At 60.9% G+C, this 23,039-nt stretch overlaps 1 protein-coding gene across 3 annotated transcripts in view; it reads left to right on the top strand.

Annotated features, from left to right (window-relative positions):
* The window catches only part of ATP11A (ATPase phospholipid transporting 11A), a 123,386-nt gene that overhangs the window by 37,396 nt on the left and 62,951 nt on the right, over positions 1–23,039 (top strand). For all 3 annotated transcript variants that reach the window (XM_062193924.1, XM_062193926.1, XM_062193925.1), the window contains exon 2: positions 14,756–14,878. In XM_062193924.1, the coding sequence (XP_062049908.1) occupies positions 14,756–14,878 (123 nt within the window). The remainder of the gene's footprint in view (positions 1–14,755; positions 14,879–23,039) is intronic.

Here is a 23,039-nt window from a genome sequence, read left to right as displayed (position 1 = left end):
GTGTCCACCAGCTCTCCCGTGTCCCCCCAGTTCTCCCGTGTCCCCCAGCTCTCCCCGTGTCCCCCCAGGTCTCCCGTGTCCCCCCAGCTCTCCCGTGTCCCACCAGGTCTCCCGTGTCCCCCCAGCTCTCCCCGTGTCCCCCCAGGTCTCCCGTGTCCCCCCAGCTCTCCCATGTCCCACCAGGTCTCCCGTGTCCCCCCAGCTCTCCCCGTGTCCCCCCAGCTCTCCCCGTGTCCCCCCAGGTCTCCCGTGTCCCCCCAGCTCTCCCGTGTCCCACCAGGTCTCCCGTGTCCCCCCAGCTCTCCCCGTGTCCCCCCAGGTCTCCCGTGTCCCCCCAGCTCTCCCGTGTCCCACCAGGTCTCCCGTGTCCCCCCAGCTCTCCCCGTGTCCCCCCAGGTCTCCCGTGTCCCACCAGGTCTCCCGTGTCCACCAGGTCTCCCGTGTCCACCAGCTCTCCCCGTGTCCCCCCAGCTCTCCCGTGTCCCACCAGGTCTCCCGTGTCCCACCAGGTCTCCCGTGTCCACCAGCTCTCCCCGTGTCCCCCCAGCTCTCCCGTGTCCACCAGGTCTCCCGTGTCCACCAGCTCTCCCGTGTCCCCCCAGCTCTCCCGTGTCCACCAGGTCTCCCGTGTCCCCCCAGCTCTCCCCGTGTCCCCCCAGGTCTCCCCGTGTCCCCCCAGGTCTCCCGTGTCCCCCCAGGTCTCCCGTGTCCCACCAGGTCTCCCGTGTCCCCCCAGCTCTCCCCGTGTACCCCCAGGTCTCCCGTGTCCCCCCAGCTCTCCCGTGTCCACCAGCTCTCCCCGTGTCCCCCCAGGTCTCCCGTGTCCCACCAGGTCTCCCGTGTCCCACCAGGTCTCCCGTGTCCACCAGGTCTCCCGTGTCCACCAGCTCTCCCCGTGTCCCCCCAGCTCTCCCCGTGTCCCCCCAGGTCTCCCGTGTCCCACCAGCTCTCCCGTGTCCCACCAGCTCTCCCGTGTCCCACCAGGTCTCCCGTGTCCCCCCAGCTCTCCCCGTGTCCCCCCAGGTCTCCCGTGTCCCCCCAGTTCTCCCCATGTCCACCAGCTCTCCCCATGTCCCCCCAGCTCTCCCCGTGTCCCCCCAGCTCTCCCGTGTCCCCCCAGCTCTCCCGTGTCCCACCAGGTCTCCCGTGTCCCCCCAGCTCTCCCGTGTCCACCAGCTCTCCCCGTGTCCCCCCAGGTCTCCCGTGTCCCCCCAGCTCTCCCGTGTCCCCCCAGCTCTCCCGTGTCCCCCCAGGTCTCCCGTGTCCCCCCAGCTCTCCCCGTGTCCACCAGGTCTCCCGTGTCCCACCAGGTCTCCCGTGTCCCACCAGGTCTCCCGTGTCCCCCCAGCTCTCCCGTGTCCCCCCAGGTCTCCCGTGTCCCCCCAGCTCTCCCGTGTCCACCAGCTCTCCCCGTGTCCCCCCAGGTCTCCCGTGTCCCCCCAGCTCTCCCGTGTCCCCCCAGCTCTCCCGTGTCCCCCCAGGTCTCCCGTGTCCCCCCTGCTCTCCCCGTGTCCACCAGGTCTCCCGTGTCCCACCAGGTCTCCCGTGTCCCCCCAGCTCTCCCATGTCCCCCCAGCTCTCCCGTGTCCCACCAGGTCTCCCGTGTCCCACCAGGTCTCCCGTGTCCCCCCAGCTCTCCCCGTGTCCCCCCAGGTCTCCCGTGTCCCCCCAGCTCTCCCCGTGTCCCCCCAGCTCTCCCCGTGTCCACCAGGTCTCCCGTGTCCCCCCAGCTCTCCCCGTGTCCCCCCAGCTCTCCCCGTGTCCACCAGGTCTCCCGTGTCCCCCCAGCTCTCCCGTGTCCCCCCAGCTCTCCCCGTGTCCCCCCAGCTCTCCCGTGTCCCACCAGCTGCTGTTATTGATAGCAGAATGAAGACAAGCCTGGGAGAGGTGCCCATGGCTGGGCTCTGGGTGTGGTGGGTCTGTGGGACGCTGAGCACCCACATCCATGAACGTTGACCTGGAGGCCGCTGCCTCCCTTGGTGCAGCGTGAGCTGGGAGGGGCCGGCAGTGGTCATTGTCACGTAGCTGAGTTCCTGTGTCCTCACCAGGAAAATTCCATTGCTGTGAAGCCATAGTCTCCAGACCCAGTTAGGGTCAAATGATAAATTCCATGGAATAATTTTTGAAAAAGATTTATTTATCTGAACGAGTTAGATCTCCCATCTGCTGGTTCACTCCCCAGCAAATGACCAGGGCTGGTCCAGGAGCCAGGAGCTTCATCTGGGTCTCCCCCTTGGGTAGCAGGGGCCCAAGCACCTTCGTTCGTCTTCCACTGCTTTCCCAGGCCATCAGCAGAGAGCTGGATTGGAAGAGGAGCAGCTGGGACTTGAACCAGCACCCATGTGGGATGCTAGCGCTGGAGACGGTGGCTTAACTGACAGCCCCCTGTGGAATAATTCTGACCAGGTTCTTAGACTTAACTCATCGGAAGCAGGGTGTATGCACAGATGCCCCCGGTGGGACGGCGGAAGCCGACAGTGGGCAGCATGGGGGGCGACCGCCCTGCCCAAGTCTCCCTGCTGCCTCCGCCTTTGTTTGCCTGTTTCCTGCTTGTGTTTTTCCACTGGGGCAGCCTCCGGTCACACCTGCCGGGGCCACATTCCAAGCCCGGCCTCCCAGGGCACTGGCTCTTGGTCCAGTATGGGAGGTTGCACAATTGCGGTCTGCACCAGGGCAGGCTCAGGAGCTGGAGTGGGCACCCAGCCCTCTCGGGAGCTCCTTCGAGAGAGAACAAGAGCTCTTCAGTGTGTTCTGTTTCGTGCCTTTCACCCTGGGAAGCGTTTGGCACAGCAGCAGCAGAACATTCCAGGAAAGCACCGTCCACTTCCTGTCAAAGTGGGCCCGGCCAGCCCAGCCCAGGAGAGCAGCAGCCTAGAGCGGAGACCCTCCCTGGGTCCGCCCAGCCCCCTCCTCATCCCTGGACTCCGTGTCCCCCACTGCGGGACGAGGGCGTGGGTGGTGGCAGGCCCGTCCTGGGCCGAGGCGCGGCTGCTGTGTCCAGGCTCCCGGGATGGAGCGCGTCCAGCGTTCCTGAAATTGACAGAAACCCGTCCAGGAGTGAGCCAAAGCAAATTCACGTGGGAACGCCAGCGCCAAAGGCACCCCCAGGGCCCTGCCGAGGCACTGTGGTGTGCAGGGCGCGCGGGCTGGGCACCCGGCAAGAGGCCAGGACAGTGCTGTCTGAGCCCAGATCCCTGCCTGCCTGGCGCACAGGGTGTCCGGTGCTCTCCTCTCCCGGCATCTGATCCGGGGGAGCCCCCCCCTGGAGGCAGGAAGCAGCTCTGAGCCCGAGCCCCTCACTGTTGCCTGGCTGTGGGCTCTCGGCTGGGCCCCTCCCCCAGGGCGGGAGCCACCCGGGTGCTCGCTGGAGCCAGTCTGCCCTGAGCCTGCTCACCTGCTCCCTCCCCCTCTGGCCCACCTGTGGAACCTTCCTCCCACCCCTCCTCCTCCCCTTCACGTGGAATTCGTGGCCTCTGAGTGACGTGGCAGTGGTCTGCAGGATGGGGCCGGAGTCGCTGAGGTCGCTCCAGTATGGGGGGGGGGGCGAGCCTGCGCGGTTTGGGGTGCACAAGCCCCTGGCACTGAGAAGTGGGTTCCTTGTGAAGGAGATGCAGGGAGCTGAACGTTGCGGGGGTCCCCGGGCAGGACACATGCTGCCTCCACCACCTGGGAGAGGCCGTGAACCAGACCCGACCTGCTTCGTCCAGAGAGCTGGGCCGCAGCCCCTTCTGAACAGGGTCGGAGCCGCCAACACGTGGGAGAGGCCCACGGTGTGGACCTGCACCTCGTGAATGTGGATTTAGGTACACAGCCTGCAGTGTGGACCCCATGCCTCACCAGTGTGGGTTTAGGTGCATGGCCTGTGGTGTGGACCCCGCACCTCACAGGTGTGGATTTAGGTGTGTGGTCTGCAGTGTGGACCCCACACCTCGTGAGTGTGCATTTAGGGGCAGTCGGAGCCCATGGTAGGGCTGACAGTGATGTCTGGTGAGGCCGCCCACTCGGGCCGTGGGTGGAGCGGGCTGCGTCTTTGCCTCATCCGCCAGCTACCACCGCTGGCTCTCATGAGAGAACGGTCCTGGCTGTAGGGCCTGTGGTGGCCCCTGGCGTCCAGGCCATCTTGCCTGTGTGAAGGTGAGGGAGGCAGCCCAGGCGTGGCCCACGCTCATCTCTGACCTGCAGCCTGCGGCGTGGCCAGGCCACGGATCTCAGACACGTCCCCCTGGCTTCTGTCAGCTCTCACGGCCGAGGTCACCCCCAGGCTCCGCGCAGGGCTGGTTCCCAGCCAAGAATCTTAGCTCTGGGGTCCCAGGGGCTCGGGCCGACTGCAGGCGCTCCTGCCCGTGGCCATTCCTGGTTTGCTGTGTCCGCTGCTGCCCGATTTGTCGGCATTTCACCACGTGGTGCGCGGTGATTGCCGACTCAGCCCTGTGCTTGTCTTCGTTAGGGTTACGTCCAGTGTTCGTCTCGAGCAGGAGGGAAGCCGTGGTCCACGGTGACTACACGTCTGTCGGTTGTCAGGCTGGCGTCCAGGCCACACGGCTGGGGTGGACGTTGCTACCCGAGCAGCCCCCCGCGAGCTGGGAGAGAGGTGTTTCCTGGCGGCCGTGTGCCGCTTGGTCTCGGGATCACCTGTGGGCTCTGACCCTCGAGAAGCACTGGGGTGCTTGGCAGTTTAACACCTGGGGCCGCAGGATCTACGTCGTGGTGAGCGGGGTGTTCCAGGGAGGGGTCTGTGTGGGGCAGGTGGGGAGCCGTGGGACGCCCAGGCTCAGGGCCCCCCGACGGTGCTGATGTCTCAGGGAGCCTTGCATTTGCAGTGGACTGGAGGAATGGCGGCTGTGGCCACAGGTGAGGCCCCGTGGCCCCACACGGCGCCTTCCTCCGTGGCCAGGGCTGCAACCAGACTCCCACTGCACAGGGGAGCTTAACCTCAATATTTTTTTAAATTTAAATTTCTCTTAGGTACTGTGCCTATTGGGAAGGTGGGGTGGGGGGAGTCTTTGAGATCTCCTGCCCACTGGCTCAGTTCTCAAATGGCCACAACAGCCAAGGCTGGTCCAGGCTGAAGCCAGGAGCCTGGAATGCAGGGTCAGGGACCCGAGTTCTTGAGCCATCACTGCTGCCTGCCAGGGTGCCAAGGATGTGGGGTCCCCGGGGCAGCAGAAGGATGTAGAGTCCCGGGGCAGCTCCTCCGTGGCTGCAGGTGTTAACCCCCGACTTCCTGGTTTCTCCACACACCCCATGCCAGAGCCAGCAAGTGGCTTATTGCACTGGATCTCACTCTGCCTGGTTTCCAGGTGGGCTGAGCCTCTGTGTTCCCTTTGGGGTACGCCCGCCGCACAGGGAGTTCACCTGGCGGCAGGGGTTGGCACAGTCATTAAGACACTGCTGGCTGGGACACCCACACGCCGTATCAGGGTACCTGGGTTCCACACCTGGCTCTGCTGTCCGGTTCAGCTTCCTGTGAACACACCCTGGGAGACCTGGTGTGAGATGCAGGCTCCTGCGTTTGGCCTGGCCCACCCTTGGCTGTTGCCGGCACTTGGGGAGTGAACCAGTGGATGGAACATTCTCTTCCCCTCTCCCTCCCCCTCCCCAAATGCAACATAAATAATTTTAAAAGTAGATTCCCCTGCATGAGTTGAAAGGAGGCACCAGGACCTGTGGCCGAGGTGGTGACGCCTCCATCCGCTCTCATGCAGATAAAGTGGGTGTGCTTCAGTGAGTCGCTCTGGGCCCCTCGGGAGCTGGGGAGGAGAGCCAGGTGCCTGTGGCCGCGTCCCCGTGAGCTCACACTTCTCCCTCTGCAGGTGAAACTCAGCATGGGGGCTGTGTGAGGCCGGTGGCTGGCTGTGCACCTGCTGTGTTTCACTGGGACTGGGGAGTGTCCTGTTGCTGCGTCCCTGTGCGCCCCAGGACCCAGACCCTCAGAGTCAGGTAGGGCCAGGCCAGAGTCGTTAGTGGGTAGAGCGTATATTTCTGTTTTCTTCCTGGGTCCAGCTTAGCCTGTCCAGTGGTTCCAGGCTGGGTTTCTGGGTCAGGTGGTCTCTTGTGTGCTTTTCTGATCTAAATGCTCCTGTTGAAGAATCTGTTCGTGGCACAGAAGTGCCAGAGCCTTGGACGGCGGGGACGCCTCTGGGAGGGGAAGCGCCCAGCAGTCACCGTTGGTCGTGGCGCGGGCAGCGAGGGACAGGAAGTTTCTGAGCCCATGCTCCCGCAGATGCCTGCGTCCCGATCTTGGGAGATCAGGGTGGGTGTTCCTGGGCCCCTGCTTTCTGCGTGAGAGCTCAGAGCCCTGGCACGGAGTGCACCCCTGCCCAGGTTCCTGGGCGAGGTCGCTCGCTCGCATCAGGGAAGTCGGAACACTCGGGTTCCAGGTGTGGGTGTTAGTGCTGTTTATCAGGCCTGGGTGAGTGCCATGGAGGGGAGAAGCCGGCTTCACCAAGGTGCAGAAGGAAGGCAGAGGAGCACTGCCTGCCCCCAGCGCCCGATACCGGGGCTGCCGGCGGTAGTGAGCCATCAAACAGAAATGTGGCTGTTTTGAGCTATAAACAGACCCCAGGCCGAGGCATCGCTTGGTCATCGGATGCCTGCGGGTCTGCGGCTCGGCCCTGGGCAGGAGTCCCTCTGCCGACGCCGTCTGGCACGCTGGGGTTCTGTCTCCACGACGTCCGTCACTTAGCCACTTTTGTTGGTTTCAGCTGAAATTCTAAACTTCCATTAGTGGCTAACGCTGGCTGCAATTGATTTTCAGCCTATTTTTAAAAGATCTCCGTCTTGTACTTGACTGTAACGCAGGCAGCCACGACCCAGCCCCTAATAAGCTGACAGCAGAGGTGGGACCCTTGGCGGGAGCTGGTTTTCGTGATTTGCCGCTTGCTGGTTCAATTTTACATTCAGAGCCGTCCTACCCTGCCTGGTGCATTGAAGGGGCACAGGTGGGCTGGCAGAGGCACCCCCGAGAGCCCTCCCTGTGCCCCTTGTGTTTGGCTTTGCAGGTCGTAGGCACGAGCAGGTGCCTCTGAGGGGCCTTGTGCTGACCCCTGGCCCTGCTAGAGTGGCCAGGCATGGCCAGGGTGTGGGGCTCAGCTCAGGCACTCTCCCCTCTGAGCGACCATGCCAGGTGCCCGCCTCTGGAGCTCTTTGGACTCAAGTAAACCCACCACAAAATGTTTTGTGTCAAAAACTGAGCTAAGGCCAGCACCGTGGCATAGTGGTAAGCCTCCTTCTTTGGTGCCTGCATCCCCCATGGGCGCTGGTTTGTGTCCTGGCTGTTCCTCTTTCAATCCAGCTCTGTGCTGTGGCCTGGGAAAGCAGCAGAAGAGGGCCCAAGTCCTTGGGCCCCTGCACTCACGAGGGAGACCCGGAGGAAGCTCCTGGCTCCTGGCTTCCGATCGGCCCAGCTCTGGCCATTGCGGCTCTTTGGGGAGCGAACCAGCGGATGGAAGACTTTCCTCTCTGTCTCTCTCTCTTCTCTCTGTTTGTAACTCTACCTCTCAAATAAATAAATACAATCTTTGAAAAAACTAAGCTAAAAGTGCTCACCGAAGATTGGGAGGCCCCTGCATTCTGGTCAAAGTCAGGACGCCGCATGGAGGGCAGGGGGACGTGGGAGCGCGGTGGGGACGCGGGAGCCAGGGATGCCGCGTCTGTGATCTGAGCTGGGGGGAGGCTTCCTGAGCTGGAGCTTCCGGATAGGATCCAGCTCCGGGCGGGCCACCAGGGACTTTTCATTCCCGGGTCCCACAGCCGCCCGTAACCTGATTTGTAGCGTTTTCACCATCCCTCAAAGAAACCTCATCTGCCTTACTGCTCGCTCCGCCGTCTCTGCCCCGGCCCCTCCCACCCCTGCTCCCTGGCCTCTGGTCCTGCCTCTGTGGGCGTTCCCTGTGAACAGTCTGCAGTCTGTGACGGGCGTCTGTCACTCAGCTGGGGTCTCCTTTGCATCGCCCCAGGGACGGGAGACCCTGAGCTCCTCTGCCTGTCCTAGTGGGCCCGTGAGGCTCTGGAGAAGCACTGGCCCGATCTGTCTGTTGATGCCTGAGTTGTCACAGTTCTTCCGCCTCTCATCACGCGTGATCAACAGGTGTTGTAGGTGCTTGTAGGGGTCAGCACCACGATTCCTAGGGCTTGCCCGTGTCCCTAGAGGCTACCCAGGCAGAGCTGAGGTCTCTGGAGCACCCCGAGACCCTCCAGGAACTGGGGCACAGCTCCTAATGGAGGGAGGCCTGAGGTGGGGGCTTCCTGCCTCTCCCCCAGCCTGGGCTGGCCCTCAGTGTCAAGGGGGACCCACTGCTTAATCAGAGCAAAGCTCCCTGCCCTCCCTCTGGCTGTGCCTGTGCTGAGCGCTGGCGAGGACGGCCTGGTTCTCTGGACCTCTGGCATCCGGGTGTTGGGGAGGTTTCAGCTCCCGCCCTCCCCTTCTCCCTGAAAACGCAGGAAAAGGGGGAGCCCCTCAGGCTGTGGGCTGTGTGGGCCTCCTGGGGGCTGAGTCCTCCCAGAGGCAGACGCGTCTGCTGGTGTGCGACGCCCTGGCCCCCTGCAGTCGCTGCTGGCCTGCAACTATGTGTGTACAGAGGCTCGCGGTGCCCACCGCGGGCTCCCGGGGAGGTGCTGGCTGTGGGGACACGGGGACGCGGGCGGGGAGGGAGGTGGCAGAGTGGGCGTGGGCCGGGCGGCAGGGGCTTGTGGGGAGGCCTGCACAGTGTGGAGAAGGCTTCCGCCCTGGCTGGAGCCCATTTCTTCCCCAGCTCAGTCCCTCTCCCCAGCCCCGCGGAGAGACAAGGGCAGGACACGACACGAGAGCAGCTTCCTCTTCTCGGCCCTCAAGACAAGGGCACAGAAGCAGCCTTGTCTCAGCTCATCTTAAACCCACAAACCATCACACATAAACACACCAGCCCTGCTTACAACGGGGTCATCCTGTCCATTCAGCACCTGCACAGGTGCCACGCGGCCTCCACCAGCCTGGCCACGCAGGTGCCCCACAGCCACGGCTAGCCTGGCCACACAGGTGCCCCACAGCCACCGCTAGCCTGGCCACGCAGGTGCCCCACAGCCACCGCTAGCCTGGCCACACCAGGGCCCCACAGCCACCGCTAGCCTGGCCACACCAGGGCCCCACAGCCACCGCTAGCCTGGCCACGCAGGTGCGACACGGCCTCCCCATAGCCACCACCAGCCACGCACCTGCATGGCTGTGGGAGGTTTGTTTATTTGTGATGGTTTGTGGGTTTAAGATGAGCCGAGACAAGGCTGCACCTGTGGTGTGGCCCCATCCCCTGCCACCTGTTTGGGCTCAGGCCACAGGCACCTCCCAGTCCTGATACAGAGATCCCTGAAGTCGCACAGAACCAGCTTCCCTCGGTGCGGCCTTTGTGCCCTGAGAGCGCCAGATTCTCGAAGCGCTGCAGGTTCTGCTTCTCCTAACCCCCACCGTGCCTGCAGAACCGCGGCCGAGGCCCCGGGCGCCCAGGAAACACTGCGCCAGCCATAGCCCACAGACAGGCCTGGTTGTATCTGTCTGTCCACCAGGGCTTTTAGGAAAGCAAATTGCACTTGGATCTGGCTCTAGGATTTCCTTTTACTTTGAAAAGCAAATGCTGGCAAGCTCTGTGTGTCGTCTGGTCTCAGACTGAAGCCAGATGTCTTCCTATCAGCGCTTTCGTCGTCTCCAGGCTCAGAAATGAGAGGACAGAGAGCAGCCACCAGCAGTCTTCCTGGGGATCCCGAGAGGTGGCACAGTCTTGGCTCTGTGTGTACTGAGTTTAAGGAACTGGGAGGTGGTTGTCGTCCACGGGGGGGTGATGTAGTGCACTCCCGGGGAGGAGCAGGCCAGTGGAGGGAGCACTTCTGGTTGGGGGCTTCTACCCCTGAAGAATGAGGGGCGTTCCCCTGTGACGGGCCGCGAGGCTCATGATTGGCATAGGCGATTGACAGCTGGGAGTTGCCTACCTGTGGGCTCCTATTTTTTCTGGATACTTTAACCACAAGTTAACCTGCAAAGTGGGCCTCTTGGGTGGGTGCTGGCAAAGAGCAGAGTCCCTGCCTCACCCCTGGAGGGGGGTCTTGTTCCCCCCAGCCTCTTAGCCCATCTCTCATGTCTGAGTAGTACAATGACACATCAGGAAACAGACCCCAATCCAGAGGCTCGGGGAAGGCAGTTGCAAACATCAGGACCCCCCTCCCCCATCAAACACTGGCTCCCCAGAGCGTGGTGGGCGGTGACAGGGCAGCCTCCAGCAGTCATTCAGTGCTGAGTGGGCGTGAAGAACAGAGAAGGGACCGGAGGTTGCAGACCCCTGGGGTCAACCCAAACCTCCAAGACAGCGGGGGTCTCTGAAGTGAAAGGCTTTGAGCCAGGAAAGAAGGGAAGGGGCCTGGGTCAGGTTCCCAGGAGCCAGGAGTGTCGGAAATCCTGGGGAGGGAAAGCTCTGACCCCGGCCGGCTGCCGGCAGGGCGGGTAACCAGCTTCTGGATCCGGTGGGCGGTGCACAGAGCACCAGGCACCTGGGCCCCTCCTCCAGGGCTGCCATTGGGGGGGGGGGGTCAGCATTTAGCGGGGCCCAGCAGCCTCCTCCCTACCGGTTAGCTGAGTGGCCTCTCTCTCTGCCCCTCCCCTCCACCCCCTCCACCCTCTGGCCTGTGCTAGATTTAGGGCGATTCAGAATTTTCCTCTGGTCAATGCCAAGGGTTTCAATTCCTGTATTTCCACGACCCTGGGTCACGATGTAACGTGCACTTCTCAGTTCAGGCCACAGACTCTGCGAGCCGCTGGTTCCGGGGTGAGGTTTAGTGGTGGCTTTTCTCCCCTGCCCTGCCCAGCCGGACGGGCCAGACTGGGGCTGTTCCGGTCCTCTGAGGAGCTGGGCAGGCCGGTGAGGCAGGCGCTGCCCTCTCTGTCCACTCCTGAGCCGTGGGGGAGCCGAGGACTTTGTCCCTCGGGGGCTCTGCTCTGCACGGGCCGGGCGTGCCAGGCCAGCGTGGCCAGGGAGCGCAGCCTGGAAGGACGGACGGTGCCCCCTGGGGAGCCTTTGCCCACTGGAGTTAGAGACCGGACTCCGTGTTCCCCGGGACTCAGTCTGCCCAGCGGCCATGTGCGTGGCGTGCCCCTCTGGCGTCTCCTGAGCTTTCGCTCGTGGGAGCGTGCACGGAGCACGCCCCGCGGGGCTGGGCGGGTGCCGGTGTGGGAGGCACGCGCGCTCATGGCGAGCCCCAGGCCCCAGGCGTGTGAGCGACACGGCCCCTGGGCAGTGCGCCCCCCAGGGCAGGTCCGAGAGTGAGTGACCTGGAAGGGAAGTTTGGGCTGAGGCCGCGTCTATGCAGGTCCTTCAGAAGTGGGGGCAGTGGGTGTGAGGACACTGGCGGACGGAAGGAGCTGAGCCCCTCGGCGGCCTGAGGGTCCTCGGCGGGGTCAGGCTGGCGCCGGGAACCACAGCGGGGCTGCATCGGGAGCCAGGGTTTGCTGCTGGTGACTCTGCTGTGCGACTGGGCTGTGTGGGGAGGCCCGCCATGGCCCGGCCGTCCGCCCGGAGAGGCCGCTTGCGTGTGCCACTCAGCAGGATGGGTTCAGGGCGGCCATGGGCGCACGGGGCACTTCGCAGCGCAAGGGCGCCCTCGGTCCCGCCCCCGGAGTTCCCAGCGGACCGGGGCTGGGCGCTGGTGGGCGGCGCAGACGGCAGCCCCTCGGTTCTCCAAGACCAGGAGAAAGCTGGTGTCGAGTCAGGCAGCAGCGCGTGGCGGAGGTGCCGCAGCCGGAAGTGCCCGGACCGGAAGTGCCCAGCCGGAAGTGCCCGGACCGGAAGTACCAGGACCGGAAGTGCCCCGTGCGTCCATGGCCGCCCTGAGCCCAGTCCTGCCGAGTGGCACACGCGAGTAGAGCTGCCGCCCTCGGCTCTTCCGAGGCCCTTGTTCCGTCAGGCACCATGTCGGCTTTCTCGAGCCTTCCGCGCGCTTGGCGGAGGAGCCGCCCGGGCCGCACAGCCCAGGAAGGGCCCCCCGGGGGGCGCCGGCCTCTCCTGTGGGCCCGCCGAGCTGTGGCGCGGAGCCGCGTGCTGTGGCCGGGCCTGCTCCGGGGATGGTCAGCTGTGGCCGCGGTCCTGCTCTGATGGCTTCTGGAATGTTCTGGCCCGGCCGTCTCTGGCGGAGAGGAGATGAGGCGTGGCTGCGGGTGTGGAAGCAGGCCTGTTGCGCCCCCGACGTGCACGCGGGGAGGAAGGAAGGGCCGCGCGTGGGGATCGTGAGGTGGGCGCGCACCCTGGGAGCCCGCGGCTGTGTGTACCCCACGTGCGCCCTGGGGTTCTCTGCTGACCCTGGCACCAGCGCCTTTCCCTCTCGCCTCCAGGGAGGTGGGGGGTGCAGACGGGGCTCTCCCTGGCGTCAGACTGGGGAGGGGTCCCCGGGACAGGAGCCCCGGAAGTGTCCAGGGGAGCCGAGCCCTTACAGCACGAGAGGTGACGTTTCTCCTCTTATCTGGTGCCCACATTTGTAAAAAGAAGGCAGAAGTGAACGCTTTCAAATGACTTTAAAAATCTGTATTTTAAATTTATTTTGGGGAAAGATTTATCTGGACGGAACATGGCAATGTTTGGGAGCGTTTAGGGCTTTGAGCAGCAAGTTTCTATACCCTACTTTTCCATACATTTGGATCGTTTTCTAAGGTCACTTGCTCCCCAGCCCCCCATGAAGGAAAGTATGTGCAGGGGTGATGGTGCTCAGGGTCAAGGTTCAATGCCGGACCACCCAGGAGGAGGGAACCGTGACCCACAACCTGCACAGCGCTCAGTGCAGGGTGTCAGGACCCCGTCAGTGGCGACCATGTGCACTCCCACGCAGTCCCCAGGGACTCTGGCTTCCCCAGGGCTCCTGCTGGGTCGCCTGTGCCGGCTGAGTCCCCATGCACTCGGAGTCCGGAACCTCTCGTCTCTGTCATGGTTTCTACAGGTGCAGAGCAGGCCCCGGGTCCTGCACCTGGTCCCCCAGGACTGAGCTCACCGAGGCACAGCCCTCCGGGTCAGCACCTGTGTTGCCTCTCAGAACTGTGACTCCTTTGAGCACTGCTTTCACTGGCGGTGTGGACAAGGCCACACGGTCAGCCTAGACCCTGTTGTCCCCAGTAAGGAAGCTCTGTGGACTCAGACCCCTGGGGGAGCCATTTGGCTGATGAGCCTTTGGTGACACTTCTTGTCGTAATCTAGACCTTGGCCTGCTGTGTCCGGTGGGGAGGCGCGCCGGCTTCTAGTTAGAGACTGCGAATCTGTCCAGGGGCTTCTGGGGGAGCCCTCTGGCTCCTGGCCTGAGGATGGGAGAGCGGGAACTGCTGCGCACCCGAATGCTTCAGCACGTGGGTGCTTGCGCCACGGGCCTCTGAGGCTGAGGATCTCTGCAGCACTGAGCACGTGGATGAGGGTTTCGCCTTTTGCAGTGTGCAGTTGGCTCACTCAGGTCTGCAGAGTATCTTTACAAGAAGAGGACGAAGGGGAGCAGCCACGAGGGCTCTCCAGGGAGCCGAGCCAGCGTCATTGCAGTGGCTCCTGTTGTGTGGCACTGCAGATCCCCGGACTCGGACACCTCCCCCTTCTGAGACAGGGGCAGGAAGCAGCTGCAGGGACTTCCTGTGGTCAGGCGGAGGGGAGACGGAGGACTCCCTCCCAGCGTCCCCTCCCAGCATGAGCCACACCCTCCAGTCTGGCACCTCCCCCGAGCCCCAACCCCAGCCCTGCCCAGTTGGATCCTTCTGGGAGGTGCCCAGCGCTCACTCCCCTTCCTTGCTCGGACCTGTGCGTCAGTGTGACCTGGGGCGGGGCCGGCCTCTCGGGGGACCTGCCCGTGGCCTTCCTGCCCCAGCTTGGAGACCTGGGGTGGGTGAGGGGTTTGGCAGCCTGCACCTGAGCTCTGTGTTGCCGGTGAAAGACTGGCTGTCCTGAGCATCCTGGGTGCAGGTTGCACGGTGCCGTGGAAGATGTCGCTGAGCTTGCTGGAGGGGGCACCTGGAACCCGGGGGCCCTTGGGAGGTTGCTGACTGCCCGGATCTTCCCTCTTCATCCTGAAAGCTCCGTGTGGCTTTGCTTCGATTTGGCCTGCGTTCCTCTGTGGCTGACGCTGGGGTCTGGACCCGCTGAGTTACGGGATCACATAGTTGAGGCCCTGAAGTCTGACTCTGGGAGGTGGGCAGGGGGAAGGTGCGTGGAGCAGTTCACCAGCAGTGCTGAGTGGCTTGCCAGTTCCCACGGCAGAGTCAGCGCCGGGGACGGTGGCATGACCAGAAGCGTGGTGGGTGTGGCCTCCGTAGAGTCTGAGCACTCTGGGGAACAGCCCCAGAATCACTCTGGGTTTACATTTCTGTTCCCTGCCATGTGCCGGGGAAACCCACCTGAGCAGCTGTGTGACCTCATCAGGTGTCCACACGCCTGTGGGCCCAGTGTCCTCCCTCCCTCATTCAAGACACCCCCCCCCCCCATCCCGTAGCCATTTTTCCCTTGCCGAGGTTGTCAGATCCGCTGTTGCTTTTTCTCTTTTAAGTGGGCCTGCCCAGTGCATTTGCCCTGACGCTCAGCTGGAGTGAGCGGAAGGCCCACGCCTGGGAGGCCGGGTGAGCCTGGGTGGCCCAGGCTTGGGGAGGGCCCAGGTCTCCCCGTCAGCACAGACGTGCACTGTGCAGGGACAGGTGTGTGTGCAGATGGACAACATGGAAGGGAAGCTTACTGTGTGCAGATGCTGAGGCCCGGTGCTAACCACGTGCTTCCTCCCACAGTGTGCAGGGGAAGAGAACTGGGTGGATAGCCGGACCATCTACGTGGGACACAGAGAGCCCCCTCCCGGTGCTGAGGCCTACATCCCACAGAGATACCCGGACAACAGGATCGTGTCCTCCAAGGTGAGTGGCCTCTTGGTCTGAGTGTCTATCACTCACCTAGAGAAGCCGCCCTGGAGGGTGTCAGTCCTCCAGGGATCGCCAGCCAGCCTGTTCTGCTCCCAACTCAGGCCTGGGGAGTAGGTCTCTAGGGGAAGCCTCACGGACTCTACACACGTAGAGCTGTATGGTAGATGGTGCCCTGGGTGTAGACACGTGTGGTAGATCTGCTGATTTCACCATGGTTCCCTAGGTGTAGACACGTGGTAGATTGCTGGTTTTACCATGGTGTCCGGGGTGTAGACACATGTGGTAGATTGCTGATTTCAGCATGGTGCCCTGGGTGTAGACACATGTGCTAGATTACTGGTTTCACCATGGTGTCCGGGGCGTAGACACATGTGGTAGATCGGATTTCACCATGGTGCCCTGGGTGTAGACACGTGTGGTAGATCTTCTGGTTTCACCATGGTGTCCGGGGTGTAGACACATATGTGGCAGATAAGATTTTACTGTGGTGCCTTGGGTGTAGACACATGTGGTAGATCTTCTGGTTTCACCATGGTGTCCAGGGTGTAGACAGGTGTGGTAGATATGCTGATGTAACCGTGTTTCCCTAGGTGTAGGCACGTGTGGTTGATTGCTGGTTTCACCATGGTGTCCGAGATGTAGACACATGTGGTAGATCTGATTTCACCATGGTGCCCTGGGTGTAGACACGTGTGGTAGATCTTCTGGTTTCACCATGGTGCCCTGGGTGTAGACACATGTGGTAGATCTGATTTCACCATGGTGCCCTGGGTGTAGACACGTGTGGTAGATCTTCTGGTTTCACCATGGTGCTCTGGGTATAGACACATGATTGCTGGTTTCACCATGGTGTCCGGGGTGTAGACACGTATGGTAGATCTTCTGGTTTCACCATGGTGCCCTGGGTGTAGACACATGCGGTAGATCTGATTTCACCATGGTGCCCTGGGTGTAGACACGTGTGGTAGATCTTCTGGTTTCACCATGGTGCTCTGGGTATAGACACATGATTGCTGGTTTCACCATGGTGTCCCGGTGTAGACAGGTGTAATCTAACTGATTTCACTCGTGATTGGGCCAGCATTGTGACGCAGCAGGTTAAGCTGCCACTTGCGATGCCCACGTGCCGTATCAGAGTCAGGGTTCGAGTCCCAACCGCTGTTGTCTGTCCAACTTGCTGCAGATATGCCTGGGACAGCAGCAGGGAATGGCTCAAGTTCTCGCACCCTTGCCACCCATGTGGGAGGCTGGGGTGGAGCTCTGGCTCCTGGTTTCAGCCTGTCCCAGCCCTGGCTGTGGCAAGCATCTGGGGAGTGAACCAGAGATGGAAGATCTCTCCCCCTCCCCCTCCCTGCCTTTTAAATGAATGAATCTTTAAGAGAAAAAGAAGCACAGCACTGGTAAATACAACACTCAAAAGCAAGACCCCAACCCGGCATGTCACGTGTGGACACCCAGAGCTGGTAAATTAGCAGAGAAAGGCCATAGTGTGCAACAGGACTCCTCGCGGGCAGCGTCACCCCAACCCCCCCACCCCGCCCCAGGTCAGAATTAGATGGACTCCAAGTGTATGGCATATGCCTTAAATGCAGCTCTGGGCAGCACGAACGTGTGGGGAAGCCAGGTGGGGGCAGGGGCAGGGTCCCTGGTCCTGGTGGTGGCCGTGACACTGCTCAGCATCTGGTCAGGATGGACCGCGCCTGCAGGGTGCCCAGAGCCCCAGCGCTGGCCCCGTGTGCTGGCAGCTCCGGCGTGACAGTCCAAGCCACCGGTGCTTCCCAGTCTGGTAGGGAGTTCTGCATGGCGCACCTTGGGGAAGGCAGACTCGCTGAGTGATGGCATCACGGGTCTCTCCCGGCCCACCTGTAGCCGAGGGGCACTTTGTGTCTTTTCAAAGCCCCATCCATGGTTTTGGGGGAAGTAACTGAAAGCCGGACTCCTTGTCCCTCTCCTGACCCCGCCTGTGTCTGCTGTCCAGCTGCAGAGTCAGGGTCTCAGAGGCCCAATGCCCCCCCGCACCCTCCCCCCCACCCAACACTCTGTCGGCCTCTGCAGGTCTTAGACAGGGCCTGGAGCCCAGAGGCCTTGTCCCCTCTGTGACCGAGGAAGGCACCCTGTGGGGGGTGGCAGGGGTGGGAGGAGGGGGTTGTGTTAGAGAATCCTAGCAAGGCTAGGAAGCTCCACCCAGCACGGCCAAGGCATGGAGTTGAAGGAGAGAGGCCGCACTCTGGGTCTTGGCAAAGCACTTGAAGGACTTTCGGCCTGGCCCTTGGGGTCCCCAACACTGCTGCTGTGTCTGTGCAGACAGTCCTGTGTGTGCAAACACTCCTGTTTGTGAACACTGCTGTGTGTGAGCACTCCTGTGTGTGCAAGCACTCCTGTGAACACTCCTGTGTGTGCAAGCACTCCTGTGTGAGAGCATTCCTGTGTGTGCAAACACTCCTGTGTGTGAGCACTCCTGTGTGTGCAAACACTCCTGTTTGTGAACACTGCTATGTGTGAGCACTCCTGTGTGTGCAAACACTCCTGTGAACACTCCTGTGTGTGCAAACACTCCTGTGTGAGAGCACTCCTGTGTGTGCAAACACTCCTGTGTGAGAGCATTCCTGTCTGTGCAAGCATTCCTGTGTGTGCAAACACTCCTGTGTGAGAGCATTCATGTGTGTGCAATCACTCCTGTGTGAGAGCACTCCTGTGTGTGCAAACACTCCTGTGTGAGAGCACTCCCGTGTGTGCAAACACTCCTGTGTGAGAGCACTCCTGTGTGTGCAAACACTCCTGTGTGAGAGCACTCCTGTGTGTGCAAACACTCCTGTGTGAGAGCATTCCTGTCTGTGCAAGCATTCCTGTGTGTGCAAACACTCCTGTGTGAGAGCATTCCTGTGTGTGCAAACACTCCTGTGTGAGAGCACTCCTGTGTGTGCAAACACTCCTGTGAACACTCCTGTGTGTGCAAACACTCCTGTGTGAGAGCATTCCTGTGTGTGCAAACACTCCTGTGTGAGAGCACTCCTGTGTGTGCAAACACTCCTGTTTGTGAACACTGCTGTGTGTGAGCACTCCTGTGTGTGCAAGCACTCCTGTGTGAGAGCACTCCTGTCTGTGCAAACACTCCTGTGAACACTCCTGTGTGTGCAAGCACTCCTGTGTAAGCACTCCTATGTGTGAACATTCCTGTGTGTGAGCAGTCCTGCTGTGTGTGAACACTAACACTCCTCTGCACGTGCAAACACTCCTTGTGTGAACACCCCTGTGCATGGGCAAACTCTGTGTGCAAACACTCCTACTCTGTGTGAACACCCCTGTGCATGGGCAAACACTCCTCTGTGCAAACACTCTGTGCGAACACTCCTCGTGTGAACACTCCTGTGCATAGGTAAATACTCTTGTGTGTGCAAACACTCCTACTGCAAACACTCTGTGTGTATGCTTGTGTGTGTGCAAAGATTCTTACTGTGTGAGAACACTCCTGTGCATGGGCAAACACTCCTGTGTTTGCAAACACTCTCATGCATGAATACTCTGATGTGTGCAAACACTCTGTGTATACACTCCTGTGCATGGGTAAATACTCTTGTGTGTGCAAATACTCCTACTGCGAACACTCCTGTGTGTGTACACTTGTGTGTGTGCAAACATTCTTGCTGTTTGCGAACACTCCTGTGCATGGGCAAACACTCTGTGTGTGTGGACACTCCTGTGTGTGAACACTCCCGTGTGCAAACATTCCTATGTGTGTGAATACACCTACATGTGCAAACACCCCTGCTGTGCATGTGCAAACACGCCTCTGTATGAACACTTCTATGCTTGCCAGTGCCCCTGCTCAGAGTATACAAATTTTTGTTTGTGTGCATACAGTCCTGTGTGTGAACACCCCTCAGAGTGTGCAGACACCCTCTCATGTGTATGCAACCACTCCTCTGTGTGAATACGCCTGTGTGCTCACCAGTGGTTATGTGTCTACACACACTTCTGTGCCTGCGTGAACACTTGTACTATGCTTGTGCACACAATCCTGTGTGTGAACACTGTGTACAAACACTCCTGTGCATGTGTGAACTCTCCTTGGTGTGTGCAAACACTCCTCTGTGTGAGCACTCCTGTGTGCTCGCCAACACTCCTGTGAGTGTGCATTGGCTGGCGCCGCGGCTCACTAGGCTAAGCCTCCACCTGTGGCACCAGTACCCCGGGTTCTAGTCCCAGTTGGGGCACCAGGTTCTGTCTCAGTTGCTCCTCTTCCAGTCCAGCTCTCTGCTGTGGCCCCGGAGTGCAGTGGAGGATGGCCCAAGTGCTTGGTCCCCTGCACCCACATGGGAGACCAGGAGAAGCACCTGGCTCCTGGCTTCGGATCGGCGCAGCACACTGGCCGTAGCAGCCATTTGAGGGGTGAACCAATGGAAGGAAGACCTTTCTCTCTGTCTCTCTCTCACACTAACTCTGCCTGTCAAAAAAAAAAAAAAAACCACACACACACCTGTGCATGTGCACGCAATCGTGTGTGTGAATACGTGTGTTTGTGTGTGTGTGTGTGTGGAGCAGGTTAAGAGCTGTGGCTTGGTTTCAGGGAGACAGCAGAAGGGAACTTCCTCCACATCCAGGAAGGAAAGGCCCCTGGGAGGCTCCTGCTGGGGCAGCACTGATTCCAGGGAAGGGATGTGGGCTCAGAGGAATTCCAGGGCAGCTAGGGAGGGCGCACAGGTGGTGTTTTGGTCTTTGTTTTTAAACAATGGCTCAGGATGTGTGAAAATGCCACTTAATTTGTAAAACTTAAGTTTACACCCCGATTTTAGAGAGAGGATGTGCTAATGTGTGTTTGCTCTCTTGAGGAAAAAGTCTTTTATGTCTACTTGGAAAAAAGACTAGTTAAGAAAAGACCACTACTAGTCAAGACGACTGGTTAGCCCTTGAAGGCCCCCAAGGCTGTACTCAGCAGATTCCCTTTTGAGAAGTTAGCGCTGGTGGAGATGCCCGTCGGTTATTGGACATTCCCAGTCCGTCCTGTGGGAGTGCGGTTACTACCGCTGGGCAGAGTCTGTGGAAGAAGGAAGGACGCCCTGCGTGGCGACTCCCAGCATGGCCGCCAGGGCCCCAGCGTGAGTGGGGAGGACACGGCCCCGGCACAGCCCCCAGCCCTACACGGGATTCTGCCACAGGGCCTGGCGTTCATGTGATTTCCAGCGTCTCCCTTTGCAGGGGAGGCTGCAAAATCAAACGTCGGTCTCGTCCACGCTGGCACCGCACACCCTCAAGAAAGGAGGGCCGGCGGGCTCAACAGGCTAATCCTCCGCCTTGCGGCGCCGGCACACCGGGTTCTAGCCCTGGTTGGGGTGCCAGATTCTATCCCGGTTGCCCCTCTTCCAGGCTAGCTCTCTGTTATGGCCCGGGAAGGCAGTGGAGGATGGCCCAAGTCCTTGGGCCCTGCACCTGCATGGGAGACCAGGAGAAGCACCTGGCTCCTGGCTTCGGATCAGCACGATGCGCCAGCCACAGCGGCCATTGGAGGGTGAACCAACAGCAAAAAAGAAGACCTTTCTCTCTGTCTCTCTATCCACTCTGCCTGTCAAAAAAAAAAAAAAAAGAAAGAAAGAAAGACAAAGGATTTGTTTTGTCTAAGATCTTATTTATTTGAGAGGCAGAGTTACAAAGAGAGGGGGACAGAGAGACAGAGACAGCGGCTGGGGGAGGGAGGGAGGTCTTCCATCCTCTGGCTCACTCCTTAAGTGGCTGCAGTGACCAGAGCTGAGCCGATCTGAAGCCAGGAGCCAGGGGCTTCTTCCTGGTCTCCTGTGCGGGTGTGGGTGCAGAGGCTCAAGGACTTGGGCCGTCTTCTGCTGCTTTCTCAGGTGCGTTAGCAGAGAGCTGGATCAGAAGAGGAGCAGCCCGGACATGAACCGGTGCCCACATGGGTTGCTGGTGCTGCTGGTGGAGGCTTAGCCCACTACACCACAGCACCGGCCCCACAAGTGACTTCTTTAAAGTTGCTGTGTTTATTTTTTTGAGAGGCAGGCAGAGACTTTCGATCTGCTATTCACTCTGCAAATGTCTCCAACAGCTGAGGCTGGGCCACGCTGAAGCCAGGAGCCGGACTTCCATCCGGGTTTCCCGTGTGAGTGACAGTTACTTCAGTATTTATATGTCACATGCTGCCCCCGCCCCCGGCCGGGTGCACATTAGCAGGAAGCTGGAGTTGGGAGAGAGCGAGGACTCGAACCCAGGCACACTGACATGGAGTGTGGCAGTCCTAAGCAGCGTCTTCACCACTGTGCCACGCACCCCAGAGTTGGTGTTGATCATTGGGAAGTGGAAGACTGTTTCACTGCTGAGGGCTGTGTCATCTGCCCCCTGAACCCCCCGTCGCTTTTCCTCGTGATCCCCGCTTGTCACGAAGACGCTGCGGCTCGGACACGGGAGCGTGCCTGCGACAGCAGAGGCAAAAACACTGGTCCCAGCACGAGGTCTGCACGAGCCCAAGGCCCTTCTCTGCAGCCAGCGCTGCCGTTGTCACCACCCCGTGGAGCTGGCTCGGCACCTAACAGCAGGAATCCAGCATGTTGGCCTGATTCCCTGCTTCTCACATCATAAATGAGAGATGACTCCCCCTGAGTCCACAGAGTCCCATGCAGGTCAGCGTCCAGGTGGCAGCCAGGGTCTAGGACGGTCACGAGCATCCCCGTGGGGCCGGATCTGTTGAGTAACCACAGCTGTGGCTTCAGGGCGGTCAGGTGCCATGGGGAAGAATGGCACCCAGGTTTCGCTCGCAGTTTGTCTGGGGCCACAAGACCCATGACCCCAGGTGGACCTGGCAGAGGTCTGTGAGCCCCAGCTGCCATCACAGGGCAGGAGCCCTCCAGGGGAGGCATAGGAGGCGGTGAGGCATCTCAGCCCCGGTGGGAAACACAGGAGGATGCCCACGTGCCGGCCTGAGCATTCTGTAAGGTAAAGAATCCACGAAGTTGCAATCCTCACGTAATTCAGCCATACTCAGAGGCCTGTCCTGGAGAGACCGTGCGCTCTGCTGGGTTCCCAGCTTGCTGGCCGCAGAAAATTCACTTCATCCCAGGCTGTTGATGCCCTGTATCCAGGATCAGGCGTCTCTGCTGACTGCAGATTAAGGGACTTGGTCCCTGGGTGAGGTCCATGTGCACTGTGTCAGGGAGATGGTACCTGGGTGAGGTCCGTGTGCACTGTGTCAGGGAGCTGGTACCTGGGTGAGGTCCGTGTGCACTGTGTCAGGGAGATGGTACCTGGGTGAGGCCCGTGTGCACTGTGTCAGGGAGCTGGTACCTGGGTGAGGTCCGTGTGCACTGTGTCAGGGAGCTGGTACCTGGGTGAGGTCCGTGTGCACTGTGTCAGGGAGCTGGTACTTGGGTGAGGCTCGTGTGCACTGTGTCAGGGAGCTGGATCCTGGGTGAAGTCCGTGTGCACTGTGTCAGGGAGCTGGATCCTGGGTGAGGTCCGTGTGCACTGTGTCAGGGAGCTGGATCCTGGGTGAGGTCCGTGTGCCCTGTGTCAGGGAGCTGGATCCTGTTTTGGTCAGTGTACATGCACTGGACTGTATTGTGTAGGGTCAGCCAGGTTACAGTTGAACAGGAGTCTACTTGTTTTCTGGTGTGCAGTGTGTGTGTGCCTACGGGATGCTCATTTTGTTTTGTTTAGCGGGCAGTGCCTCACCGAGATCAGAGTGCTCACTGGGTTTTGGTTCTGGGGCACTGCCTCGGGCGTTCACCTCTGACAGCCTTGATAACACTAAGTGGCTGTGCAGAGCTGGGGCTCACAGGCTAGGTCTGGCTGCACGGGCGTTCCCTCAGGGGCTTCCACCCGAAGCCTGCTGAGTGCCTGGCAGGAAGCAGAAAGGGCCTGGGAGGGGTGTTGGGGTGGAGCCAGGCCAGGCATTTGTGCCGCCTCCTCGGGCAGACAGCCTCGGACTGCATCGTGGGAGGCATGTGGAAGACGGCACTTGTCACACGTGTTGTCACAGTTCCCCCGAAGGGACCTTCCACACCCACTCCGAGAGCAGCATCGTCAGTGTCTGCAGCCGACCCCTCCCGGCCAGGGCTCCCACGCACGTCGCTGCCCCTTCGATTGCTGCAGGAGGCTCTCGTTTGTAAATATTCCAGCTGGTGAAACCCAGGGCTTCAAAGTGTTTGTGTCT

The sequence above is a fragment of the Lepus europaeus genome, chromosome 6, assembly GCF_033115175.1.
Source record: "Lepus europaeus isolate LE1 chromosome 6, mLepTim1.pri, whole genome shotgun sequence".
Taxonomy (NCBI): Eukaryota; Metazoa; Chordata; class Mammalia; order Lagomorpha; family Leporidae; genus Lepus; species Lepus europaeus.
The sequence above is the reverse complement of the archived record's forward strand: the minus strand, read 5'-3'. Positions and strand labels throughout refer to the sequence as shown.